This window comes from Centroberyx gerrardi, chromosome 14 (genome assembly GCF_048128805.1).
Source record: "Centroberyx gerrardi isolate f3 chromosome 14, fCenGer3.hap1.cur.20231027, whole genome shotgun sequence".
Lineage (NCBI taxonomy): Eukaryota > Metazoa > Chordata > Actinopteri > Beryciformes > Berycidae > Centroberyx > Centroberyx gerrardi.
In genome coordinates, this window is record NC_136010.1 from 15,995,976 (window position 1) to 16,008,649 (window position 12,674).

The 12,674-nt window shown below is 44.4% G+C and overlaps 1 protein-coding gene across 5 annotated transcripts in view; it reads left to right on the forward strand.

Annotated features, from left to right (window-relative positions):
• The window catches only part of tmcc1a (transmembrane and coiled-coil domain family 1a), a 54,500-nt gene that overhangs the window by 21,734 nt on the left and 20,092 nt on the right, over positions 1 to 12,674 (forward strand). For 4 of the 5 annotated variants that reach the window (XR_011785504.2, XM_071924545.2, XM_071924544.2 and 1 more), the window contains one exon: positions 12,247 to 12,504. Coding sequence is in view for 4 of the 5 variants with exons in the window: in XM_071924545.2 (XP_071780646.1) it covers positions 12,247 to 12,504 (258 nt within the window). In the remaining variant the exon portion in view is untranslated. Of the gene's footprint in view, positions 1 to 10,891; positions 11,054 to 12,246; positions 12,505 to 12,674 lie in introns of those variants that run through there. The other variant, XM_071924546.2, reaches the window with a different exon arrangement.

Consider the following 12,674-nt stretch of genomic DNA (forward strand, 5'->3'; position numbering starts at 1 on the left):
TCATAATCATTTGTGTTGTTGTTATAGTCCTTTGTTTTGTTTATCTTCCTGCTTGGCCCTTGTAGATGCCAATGTTTGAGTTGGCTCTGAAGACCCTTCACGCTCTCTGACCCCTCCAGTCATAATGGCCACTGTGTCTAAAGTGCCCAATGGCTTATGTAACTGCTAATAGAGCCATTGATTAGACAGGAGCTCGGACCAGGGAGGCTTGGACAGCCAGGGTTGGACAGGGGGCTTCTCTTATGGGGAAGGTATTGTTCAGGGGGGCCGGAGCCCCAAGCCTGGCTCTCTCCTCTCAGAGGCTTGAATTACCCCCAGTCTGAGCAGACAAAGCCCTCGCTCTTCTGCCTTTACGTAACCTCTCACACTCCCAAACAACGGCACAACACACACCGTCATAACCCATAATCACTGGTCATTAGGGTTGGCACAATACTACAATGGTTGCAGTCACACTTGTCATTTTGATGTGAGTCCAATTCTAATAATCAGATTTTGTGAGACTTCATCGCCATTTGTCCACACTTGGCCTAAACACAATGTACATTGTGGCTGGATTGCATCCAGATTACATAGAATACCAATCACAACGCAAGTATGACCACTTCCAAATATGGTATTAGAGATGTAAGCAAACTCTGATTTTTTGTGTTCAGAGCTCTCATTTAATGTGTCCTGGTATTATCAGATGATAAAAATTGCACTTGCTACGGTTACGTTTAGCTTCACAAACTAACTGACTTGAGAAGCAGCCAAGACATGGACAAGGAAAGGCGCACCATAAAGACGAAAATATATTACCCGATGTGGTGGTGAAATGTAAACTTCACTTTAAATCTCCCACTGCAGTGCACAGAAACATCAAACAAGGTGTTTCAAAATGACGTGTCAAAAATCGCATGCTTTTGTTTTGTGCCTTCAGGTAGTATTGAATTTTCATGCAATCATAAGTGAACAAACCACACCTTTACCACATACCATCATCTATATTCACATGAAAGGGAACATGGGGATCAAATTGGATCCCTTTACTCTACCTTGTTTTCACTGTCATTTTTTCACTTGATCTTTTTGTCTCTTCCTCTATGTAGTTTCTCACAGTATAACATACCTAACTTTATCTTTCAACATTCTTCATCACTCTCACTTCTAATTACTGCAAATCCTGTGTTCTACTCTAAATCTCTGTCATGCTGTCTGTCTTTCTCATGCTTACTTAATCTATTCACCCTTTCCCCATTCCCAGTCTGTGGGACTATCTCTTCCCTGTCTCTTTTCTGTCTCTTTTGGATTCTTCCAGAACTTTCTGGCTGGGCTGCACCAGCCTGGCCGCTGTTCAGCACCAGGCTCTGTCCTCCGAATGACAATGAGTATTATGTTGTCCTGATGCCTCTGTCCACTGGCTGAGGAAAGCTCTCCACACTCTGTGCCTTAATGTGTGGGCTTGTCAGTCAGAGCATTGTCTATTGAAAATGTACAGTACCTCTTGTCAAGCCTGCGACCTAAGTGAATATCAACGTGAAAGTCAATGTAAACATAAGTGGGGACAGTCACTGTAACATTGTAATGTAATAAGTGAGACTTATACAGTACCAACTCGCTGATCATGGCAGTATTTCATCCTACTAGGTAAGCATGTGTTATACCTGCCCGCTCTGGACGGGTCAAATACACCACCAGTTTAGCTGGTCATGTCCTCTTTACAGATGTATGAGTGTGTGGGTGTGTGTGGAAGAGGGAGAGACGTTGTAGTGTGTGTATTTCTTCAAATGGGTCATTGTTTTGTCTGCAAGGCAAATCTCTCTCAAACCTATTAAGTGAGACGCCACAAAGGCTTATAGCAACAAAGAGCTTCAGGTGGAATTATGGCGCTTTTTTCATTGACCTGGTTCGCACAAATATTCCAGACATTCACACACACTCGCATATACACTCACGTAAGTGCTATAAATGCACTGAATAAACAGTACAGTGCGACACTTCCCTACATGTTTTAGGACAGGGACATAGCTCAGACACCAGCTGTGCCTCTGTCTGACATTGTCCCCATTCAACCTTATTGCTCAGTGGACAATGGAACAACTAAACATGTCGTTCCCCACAGATGATGCAGGCACCCGTTGGGCCAGTCTGTAACAAAATGCATCATTCTTCCAAGTCTCATCAAAATCAGACCAGTGGTGTCTGAGATATCACTTTTTTTGTATACTTTATTGTGTCATTGTTCCATCTAATTAATTAAAAATGCAAATAAGGAAAATGGACGAGAAAAAACAAAAACAAATAAACAATAATTGCCATTTGATGGAAACAAATATTTGAGAACAATATCACGTTTGAGTTAAATAATATTGCCCTTTAATTATATTGTAACTTCCATCACTACTTGAGTCCCAGTAGCTAACATTAATTTATGCCTGTGATTTAGAATTAGTCCTAAGGCACAGATCACATATCAGCTTATCTTTCCTTCCCCTAATTCAGTGTGGTGCCAATAAGGTAAAACTGCCCTCAAGCCAGCGTCTCCATTTCTCTTGCATCAGTCACTTGTCAGGACAGTGTGTGAGGTCCCCCCCCCCCCCCCCCCCCCCCCCCTGTGAATTTGTCATTGCGGAGCCACTCTGCTATTTGGGGAATGTTAGTAAGGCATGCTACTATGGGATGCATAAAGACATCCTGAGTCATGCTTACGGTTTGGATATTCCCGGAGTGACAGGAACACTACTGGAGTCCACATAGCCCCGCAGGAGGTGAGGACATCAGGCTGGAATGACACTGAGATCAGGGGAAAAAAATGTATGTGATGCATTCACTTCTGAAAACACCGAGAAACCTGTTGGGCAGAATCTGCACTGTAGGCTTCCCCTCACTGACTGGTGATTGGCAGCTATTCGTCAGGAGATAGCATTGTGATGATTTTAACTTTTGTTTGTTGCTGTGTGCATTTATTTATGGTCCTTTATGGTGTTTTCACTTGAGGTGTGTCGTATGTGTGTGTGTGTGTGTGTGTGAGAGCCAGCTCATTTGTTTGAATGAGGAGATAACACATTCACTCATAAAGACAGTGTAATGTACTTTACAGGGCTGAATGAGTGGAGGGAGATAAAGGGAATATAGCTTTAGTGATGTGCAGCTTCACAATAGCCGACTGTCTTTCTTTAGTAATGGTTAGGGCATGCGGCTTACTTTAAACCACTGATGCTGCCATGTGCCCCTTTGATTCAATACTGGAACCAAACCCACACGTTACACACTCGCGCTACCCTCTGAGCAAGTGAGGTTTGTTCTTATATAAGCAGCCTTTTCCCCTAAATCCTACCCCCTCTCTCTCAGTCCCCTAACTCCTCCCGCTCTTAGTCTCTCATTAAAGCCTGTATTCATTCTCCCCTCTCCCCCTCCCTCCTCTCAGCCTCTGTGCAGAAGTCTTTGGTAGCCCTTGTCCTGCCTTACCCCCTACGTGCCCTGCTTCGCTTCTCCTCCCTAATTGGTTCTTACACTGTTGGAAGTGGTGGCTCGAAACACCGAGATTGTGTTGTGAAACCAAGAAGAGCAATGCAACCAAGCTTATCAATGGTGTTTGCAGGAGAGCTTGAATGTGAACTCACTTAAACATGTTCAGCTCTCCACTTCTTTTGATGTGTAATTTACCAGTCTACCCAAAAGGATTACTAAAATGTTGCTGTGAGATCGCAATACAAGGTTTTGGTTTGGAAACACTTTGTTTTAACAGTGAAGCAGTTAGACCGCATGTGTGCGCACATTTGCACAGTTTTGAATTGCAGCTTTGTAGCCATCATATGACTGTGTAATCTGAAAAGGGGTTTATCCTGGGGCGAAACTCTAGCTTCAACTGAAACTGTTCCACTTCTTTAGATATGAAGATTTCATGTTATATACATGAACAGCAAACACTTGTTGATAGACAGCTACTGGATGGGTGCTTCACATGGACTAGTAGAGTAGAAGTTAAGTCTAGACATTAGTTAATGGTATCTTAAGCACAAGCACAATTGATCGTGTAATTCAGGATATAATGTGTGATTGGTCAGGAGAAACATTTTGTCCAACCCCTGTTTGTTGGGGTACACAGGCTGTGGAAGGTGATTCATTACAGCATGATGACTCAGGAAGCTGATTGGCTGTGACAATCAAATTGTGTACGATAATTGCAACGAGGGAATGGAGGACTTTTTTTCCCTTCATGAGTTCTTTCTGCCTCAGCTAGCCACTGTTGTGGAGCTGAGCTGGCCTAGAAACTCCAACAGAAAGAAAAGCCCCCCCCCTCCCTTCCCTAAGCTCTCTCACAACCCCTCTCTCCTTTGCTCGCTCTCTCTCACTCCCTCTCTCTCAGTGACAGCTCCTGGTGGGCTCTTTTTTTCCTGACTGCTCCCTCGCTCCCCTCACATCCGTCCTCTGGGTCTCTGCCTCTCTTTTCTCCCTTGGAGGATTTTATGCCCGACGGACTCTTTGAACAGTTAACTCCACAGTCAACTCTTCCTTCTTTTCACTCCGCTTCCATCCGACCCTGCTACTCTTCATCCGATTAACCACCTCGGCTCTGTCACCCCACGTCTGCATCAGACTGACCCTTCGTTCCAGAGGACTCCTTGTTCTCCCACCAACACACCCTGTCTGTGGGAGCTGTGCTCGCCGAAGCGCATACGTGTGTGTGTTTGTGCGTTCCATAGGCTCTCTGCCGGGTGCTGTGTACTGGCGGAGTGTGTGTGTTAGCGGTGAAGCGTGGTCATGGGCTCTGAGGAGCGGCTGCTACTTGTAACTCTTGGGCTGGTAGCAGCAGCACAAGCTAAGTCTCTAGACTCTGCGCTATCAATAGTCATGGTTCAGTGCTGGAGGGACTGAGCACTCTATGGATTCAGGATATTCAATCAACCCGAGTCTCTGCCTCCTGGACTTGTTGTGAAGTGGCTTCTTTGTCCAGTGGACGTTGAGTCAAGTGGACTTTGTTTGGGAGTGTGTCCGGAGTGATGAGCGGTCTCCCGGGGTCGTGCTCTTCCCCTCTGCCCCGGCTGTGGTCGTCTCCTGAGGGACAGCCAGGGAGACAGACAGACCGATAGACAGACAGAGGTCCAGACAGAGCCGTGCGCATGCGTCTCCCCGCCATGGAGGTCATCCTCAACCTGGTAACTGCTGACTCCTCTCCACCTCCTACCCCCACCACCGTGAGTCTCCACCTGTATACAGTGTGTGTGTGTGTGTGTGTGTGTGTGTGTATGTGTGTATGTTCACGCCCATCAGTAGTAGAATGTTTGTGTTTTGAGGTTTGTTCTTGTGCATGTGTGCATTTTAGCTCATTTTATTCATGTCTTAAAGGATTCATACCTGTGCCATGAAAGTTGTACCCTTGTCCACCTTGACGCAGTGTTTCATGACCGCTCGCCTGTCAGAAACGGGTCTGTGACGTGTCCTGTGTTTTGTAACTAAATAAAGACCATAAAAGGCATTTCAGAGACTTAGAAGCTGTGAAATCTGGTGGGAGACCAATCCCTAGGCTTGAACAGGATTTTTTCTTGACATCACAGGCACTGAAAGCCTTTGTTGTGATGGTTGAGCCAAGAGTAGCCACAGAGGGTTTTTTTTTCAGACCTGGAGCTGAGCTGCTGATGTGTGTTTCTTTCTGTTGGAAGTGGACACAACAGGCTTTTTCTCACACCCTCTGAATTCCTTAACACAACAAAAGTTAGTTACTGGCAAGCTCAGGCAGTGTGTGTGTGTGCGTCTGTGTGTTTTGCATGATTATTAGTACAACTTAGTGTCGGTGTGTGCTCATTCATGTGTGTATGTGTTGAGTAAACCACCTCTTGTCCAGCATCACACAGAGTTATGTAATTGTCCATAGCTGGTGAATGGGGTTCATTGTTGCCAGATTGGATCCCCTTAAAGAAACCAAGGAGCGGATTTCCATTAAAAACATGTCTTTTGTGTCAATATCAGCGCTACTTAATTTGGCACGGCTGAGTGGGAACTGAAACCATGAGGAAATAAAAAGGGTGATGGCAGTGAAAAGAAGTAAGAAGGAAAAAGGGGGAGAAGGAGAGGTTGCAGGGCAAGCAAAGGGGAATAAGGGGAATACTGGTGCCTCAGCCCAGTCGGCAGTATCCTCCCCCGGCTGAGTTCTCCCAGCCTGGTTCCTCATTCCTCCTCAGCACGTCCTGCTCTCAATTATTTAATAAGGTCATCATGACATGGCATGGATCAGTCACATGGGCTGATGTTCCAGGCTTAATTCAAATAACTTGTACTCTGTGCAAGAAATGTATAGCGGTCTTTCATTTAAGTTTATCGAGGACGAAGTCATTTTGTGCTTTATGTGGTTATATAAATTCATCCCTTAAATATAAGCTAAAATAACTGTTTTATACCTCTGCAGTACACAATGTGCAAGTACACACTTCATGGAGACACATATGCTTCTCTGCCACTCTGTGGCAAGGCACAAACTGATAAGTTTTTATCTATTTAAAAGTAGACTTTGGGATTACCCTGTCCCTGTCATCTTGTTACTATGACGACCAGGTACACTTTCTGATCCACACACTTCAGGGTTAAAGATCAAACCAACTACTGAGGAGTATGAAGTTCAGTCAGTCAGAGATGATTGGTTTCCAGGCCACCAGAGGGTGAGTGATAAAGGCAGAGAGATATACAAGTGGTAGAAACGGAGGGAGGACAGCTTTAAAATGTGAAGAATACAAAGATTGTTTACAGAGCAACAAATGGTATTTTCATAAGACTTGCACCATGGATCCAAGATCACGTCCCTCATGGATATCTCATCAAGGACTGTGTAGACAAGTAAGTGGAGAGCCAGCCAACCCCAGTCAACGACCACTAAAACAGTGATGTACAGTGCTGTGTCACCTCTTCACCTTTTCGTCACTTCTGAGAATGATGTAACGGGATATCGCTGGGGGAGAGGTGTAGAGCAGGGCAGAGCAGGGTTCCCAGAGAGAAACAGGATGTTACAGTATCCCTGTAGTATCACAGTAGCACCTTGGCACGTGAAACCGCTGCTGCGAGAGAAACCCAACCTGACAACACAGGAAGCTCAAAATCACTCAGCGGGAATGAGGGGCATGCTAACTAACAAGGTAAAAGACTCTTAATTACTCCTGTACACACACACACATACACACAGCCAGCAGAACCTGACCTTGACCATAGAGAACATAGAGTTTGTGTGTGATAGAAAATAGAAAGAGGGTAGGTCTTTGATAGAGCTTAGAGGTTTCAGACCAAATTGTTTATATCCAAAACAATCAAAACCACAGCTCAAAGCCATGCCGTGATACGTTTACCCTAATTATCTAGGGCCATTATGTAAGCTGGTTGAATATAAGCCTAAAACATAACAAATAATAGGATGGTTTTGTATAAAAATTCTTAAACTCATGGTGCAAAATCCAAACATCTTTAAAGGATATGCAGCAGTTGAGGGGTTCAGATTCCAGGATGTAGATATCCATCAGTGTGTGAGAAGAAGCTTAAGACTGTGTGTGTTTCCACTCCTTGTCCATCAGAACATCTCAACATAACCAGAACCCGAACTCACCTTAGTCATCTGACAAAACAACCAACACATTAAACAAGGCTTAGAGGAGAAGAGAGCAGGGGATGGCATGTTTGGAGACATGAGGAGAAAGAAGAGCTGAGAGATTGCAGAAAAAAGAGGATGGGGTCTTATGACAGCACCAGTCCATTTTCTACTTTATGACCTACGTCAGAGAGAGAGATAGAGATGGGGCAGTACAAGATGTTCTCAGTGTGTGTGTGTGTGTGTGTCTAATTATGTGTAATGCATATCTAACAACATGAGCCTGGGAATGCTTTATAAATGCCTGTTTGTGTGAGGTGAGTGTCCATAAGTCTGTGTGTTTAGGATTCGCTGGCCTTTCCCAGGCCTCTGGTGGATCTTGGGTAAGTCAGGTTTGGCTCTAACCAGCTTTACATGGATCAGAGGCTGTTGCACAATCAGGCCCAGACCAGCAGGCAGACCCAGTTTGGGGGCTCAGAGGGCGAATGGGCTCGGTGTGTGTGTGTGTGTGTGTGTGTTAGTCCATGGAGACCCTTTGTCTTACTGATAAACCCTAATCAGAGCGTGATCAGGCAGCCCCCTATCACACACTTACACACACACACTGCTTGCCTCATTAGGCTCCATAGACTCCAGTGATGTGCTGTCTGTCCCTCATTGCTCCAGCAGCTCAGCACATCAGCATGCCTGGCTCTATTAACCCTGGGAAATTAGCCTAATCCTTCAGCTCACCATCTTTAATTACACACATGATTAGTCACAGAAAAACCCAAACACTCGGGGATGACACTGATTGTATGGACGGCTCAACAGGCAAAACTCCACATCGCACGCATCCATAACTGGAACTCTGCTGCATCCGAAGGCTGGGAATGAAACATTGCTGTGCTATGTCTGGTAACATAACAGTGTCATATAGCGAGTGAACCAGTTTGGAAGTGAGATCATAGCTGTGCGGTGACATAGAGGCGGTCATAGAGACAGAGAATATATGAGCTGTCTCTAGAAATGTTAATATAAATGGCAGTGAGTCCTACTGTAGAGGGCACACCCTGGGAAACTCCACCTGACTGACCAGCTTCACTGAGGATCCCTGTCGTGTGTGTGTGTGTGTATGTGTGTGTGTGTGTGCACGTGTGTGTGTATATGATTTGTTTGCTTTACATAATTGATGGACTCTGCTGATAGTGCATTCTTTGGATCAATGAAAGGGCATAGATTATTGGTGCCACTGCGTGTAGGTCTCTAAGCTTCCTTATCACAATGGCAAAAACCTCTATCTACCCTGCAAGGGCACTCCAGTTCAACCTGATCAGCTGGCTGGGCCTTTGCCCTCTTTATCTGCATCTTCGGTCAGAGGCCACATATTAGATCATATCCAGTGATTCTTTTAATTTGGGTCACATGCTTTGATCGTCTGTGAACGAGGGCAAAATATGGCAGAAACTCCATATGTAGAGGTTATATTTGAAGATAAAAAGTAAAGACCCACAGTGGATATAATGAACTTTTATTCTCTTCACACAGGCCACATGTAAGAGACTCTGGTGTGTAATAATTAGAGGGCTCATTCATGCTTCCCCGCATGCACATGAAGCTATTTATAATGTGTTTATATCCCACAACAGACCATGTGCTGCTCTGAAGCTTCACCTGTCATTTCCCCACTGTAGGCTACCAGCATGCCATTCTAGTTCTCTGATTCATTTGATCGCCTTGGCTGCCGGTCAGAGGATTTCTAATGATTAGACTTACTGTAAACAACATTTGCTGGGTATTGAGTCATGGATGTGGGCTTACTTGCTATAATAGGCCTACAGTAATGAGCACAATGCAAAGCCGCCTACTTTGAAAGTCAAACAACCTAAAATTGAAAATGGAAGACTTGCCAAATCTCTATTGTCACCCTATTCTCTACACCTAGAAGAATGTGCCCCAGGCTAAGGTGTGTGTGTGTGTGTGTGTGTGTGTGTGTGTGCGCGTGCGTGCGTGCGTGTGTGTGTGTGTGTGTTCGCGTGTGTTCGTGTATGAGGATGTCGGACTGGTTTTTCTTGCACCGTTGTAATCCTCTCCATCGGCTGGCACAGAGACAGAGAGGCTGGGGTTGACGGGACAGTCTCACATTGCGGCTCAGACTGACCTGCAGCCTCTTGTTAAACTCGATTTCAGGATTTGTCCTCACGCTTGAACAGTCTGATCTCAAAAACTGTTTTCCCTTGCGAAAAAGACCTGTAATCCTACATAATACATGTAGTAGGATAGATATAACAAAATAACTTTAAGTTTCTATAGGAATATATAAGTTATACCATAAGAGATTTTTTTTTTAAAATACTAGAAAGTACGATAACGTCATTAAAACTCACTATTGAGCACCGCAGACAGTCCCCATAAAAATAGGCTATTATAGGAATATTATCGTGAGTTTACAATGGAAAACCACAGAATTTCAGAGCTTGGCCTATTTAGGGTTATTTAGGGTTTCTATAAATAGCCTGTTGAATATGCTTTTTTCTTCTCTTTTAGAGTTGGACAGTAGTCGTCGCACTTTTTGATGAAGTTGAAACTGCATACACAGGCGGAATTTAATTGTTTGGTTAGGTAAAGAAAAAAATTGCTCTTCAGTCTTAAAATTTCATTTTTTTTACATAAGCTAAGGTATCTAGCCTAGCAGTTCTGAGATATTGAGCATCAATATCTCATTTGTGGTCTGTTTTGCTTCCTTATGTTTTATTTTTGTACTGTATTTCTTCATTTTGTTTGTGACTGTTGATTAGTTAGATCTAAGGCTCGTTCTTTGTAAAGTCCTTTGACATATGCTTTAGTGATGAAGGGCGCGCTATATAAAAACTATATAACATCCCACAAGCATAAAGTAACATTCAAAGATCATGAATGGATAACAGCCAAATATTAGAAATATAATTCAGATATTATAATATAACATTGTTGCGGTTTTCTTGATTGTGATACAAATAAAGTTATTAATGTCATTATTATTAGTAGTAGTAGGCTAGTCGTAGTGGTAACTATTTGTATTGTAGTAGTCTTCTTTTTTGTTTTTTAATTTTTTATCATAGCCTCAGCAGAACAGTAGACCTACATAGTGCACATAGTTTAAAAAAATCCCAGACTGAGCGGCTATTTCTGCACACAGCGAGGATGATTGACGTCTGGCTGTCTGCCGCGTGTTGCTCTGGCTCTGCTGAGTCGCGAGCTCAGGGGGTTACGTCAGCCTGTAGTCGCGTTTTGGGGAGGGACGGAGGTGGGGCGAAACAGAGAGCCGGGTAGACAGTTTCAGGTGCGCTTCAACTTTCACAACAAGCCCGGGTAGTCGGAGAGAGAGGGACAACCCGGCGAAAACGGAGAGCCTCGGAGCGGGATTACCTTCGAGGATTTAAACCCGAGCCGAGACGTGGCAGGACAGATGAAAATACACAGTGCGCCTTCACTTTGGATAAAATGCACTGGGAACAACTTCTCCGTTTGAGGAATGGGAAGGTGAGCGCACTTTGGGAGTCGCCTGTTTTCCAGAAGATGATCTATGAAACGGATCTAGGCTTGGATTGTTTATTTTAATTAGTCATTAGTTTCACTGGACAGAAAAAAAAAGTTGTAAAGGCTATGTAGTTTGTGGTTTCTCCCGGATGCGTTGTGGTTTGTTTTGTTGACAGTGGTGCCTGTCATCAATTAGTCATGTTGTTGCGCAGGTGAGCGCCTGGTGCTTTTACCAACTGTGGTGTGTTGATACTCGTAGGCCTACATGACAGCTGGGTGATGTGCGGCTGGTAGATGCCAGTGTGAATAGTCACTGTAACTGATCTTCAGTCAGTCTCTCTCTTCCTCTGACTCTTCAGGTTTTGGCGTTGTCCCTCTGCCTGTGCCAAGGCCCCAGGGTGCACTATCAGATTCAGCTGCTTCTTTTCACAGCATGCTAAGTGATGAGAATGAAATACAAATACAACCTAATGTACTGCTGTGTGTTTTGAGAGAAAATGAATCACATTGTCTCTCTGTGATTGAAGGTTCTAGGTTCATCTTCCCAAGCGTTTATCTTGCAGCTTTAAGGAGATATAGACAAACCCCAAGCTTCCAATTTAGATAGTGTCTTTGATTTTTACATGAATGCTGTGTGACCTATTGACAAAATCAGGTCAGTGTCTGAAAAAGCAACACAGACAGGGATTTCTAATCTGTAAAACAGCTGTAAATGCAAATCCAATATCCTGTCAGTGTTGTCCTATATTGTCGCTCACTGAACGGAAAGCATTATAGAGATTAGGCTGATACTGTCAGTTTCCACTCACCAAAAAACAAGATTTGGGGATAGCTCTGGATTCACACCTGGATCTAATGAGTTGTGTATTGTTTCTCTGAACATATGTCTGGAAATAGATTGTTCTTCTGCTTTCCTTTCTTTGTCAATCCGTGGGTGTAACAATATTGCATCTTTCGCTTCAGAGGAATTGGCCATCCCAACTGGCACAGTTTCCTCACTATAGAAACTTACAATGCAGAAGAGAAGTCTCCCTTTTTGCGTGCGTGTCAGCAAAATGACTAAAAGTCTCAATATGCAACTCACACTCTTTTTCTTCCTTCTTTGCCCACCTCCCCCTCCATATTCCTCTTTTTATCCCCGACTCCTCTCACCCCTACCCACCCCAATCTCCTTCTATTCTTTTCCTCGCCTCCAGATCGATCGGTTGGAGGTGAGTGGGTTGGGCCAGACCCCCCTGGCCGTGTCGTGTGGGGCGGACGGCTCGTTCCCGGGGGGTGAGGATGCCACCCCGGACCCCCAGCGCACCAAGCAGGCTATCGCCCAGCTGCAGCAGAAAATCCTCAAGCTCACAGAGCAGATCAAGATCGAGCAGACGGCCAAAGTTGACAACGTCGCCGAGTACCTCAAACTGGCCAACAATGCTGACAAGCAGCAAAGCACACGCATCAAGCAGGTAGGAGGAGGAGGCGCTGCTGTTTCTGGAAATATTAATGTTATGTAGATTTTATGGAAAAATGCAGTCCAGGTTGCTAATTGGCCCACATTAACACTGAACCCGTTTGTTCAGTTTTGTCTGAGCCTAGAGGCAGGGTGGGGTCTTACTAAATATATTGAAGTGGATTA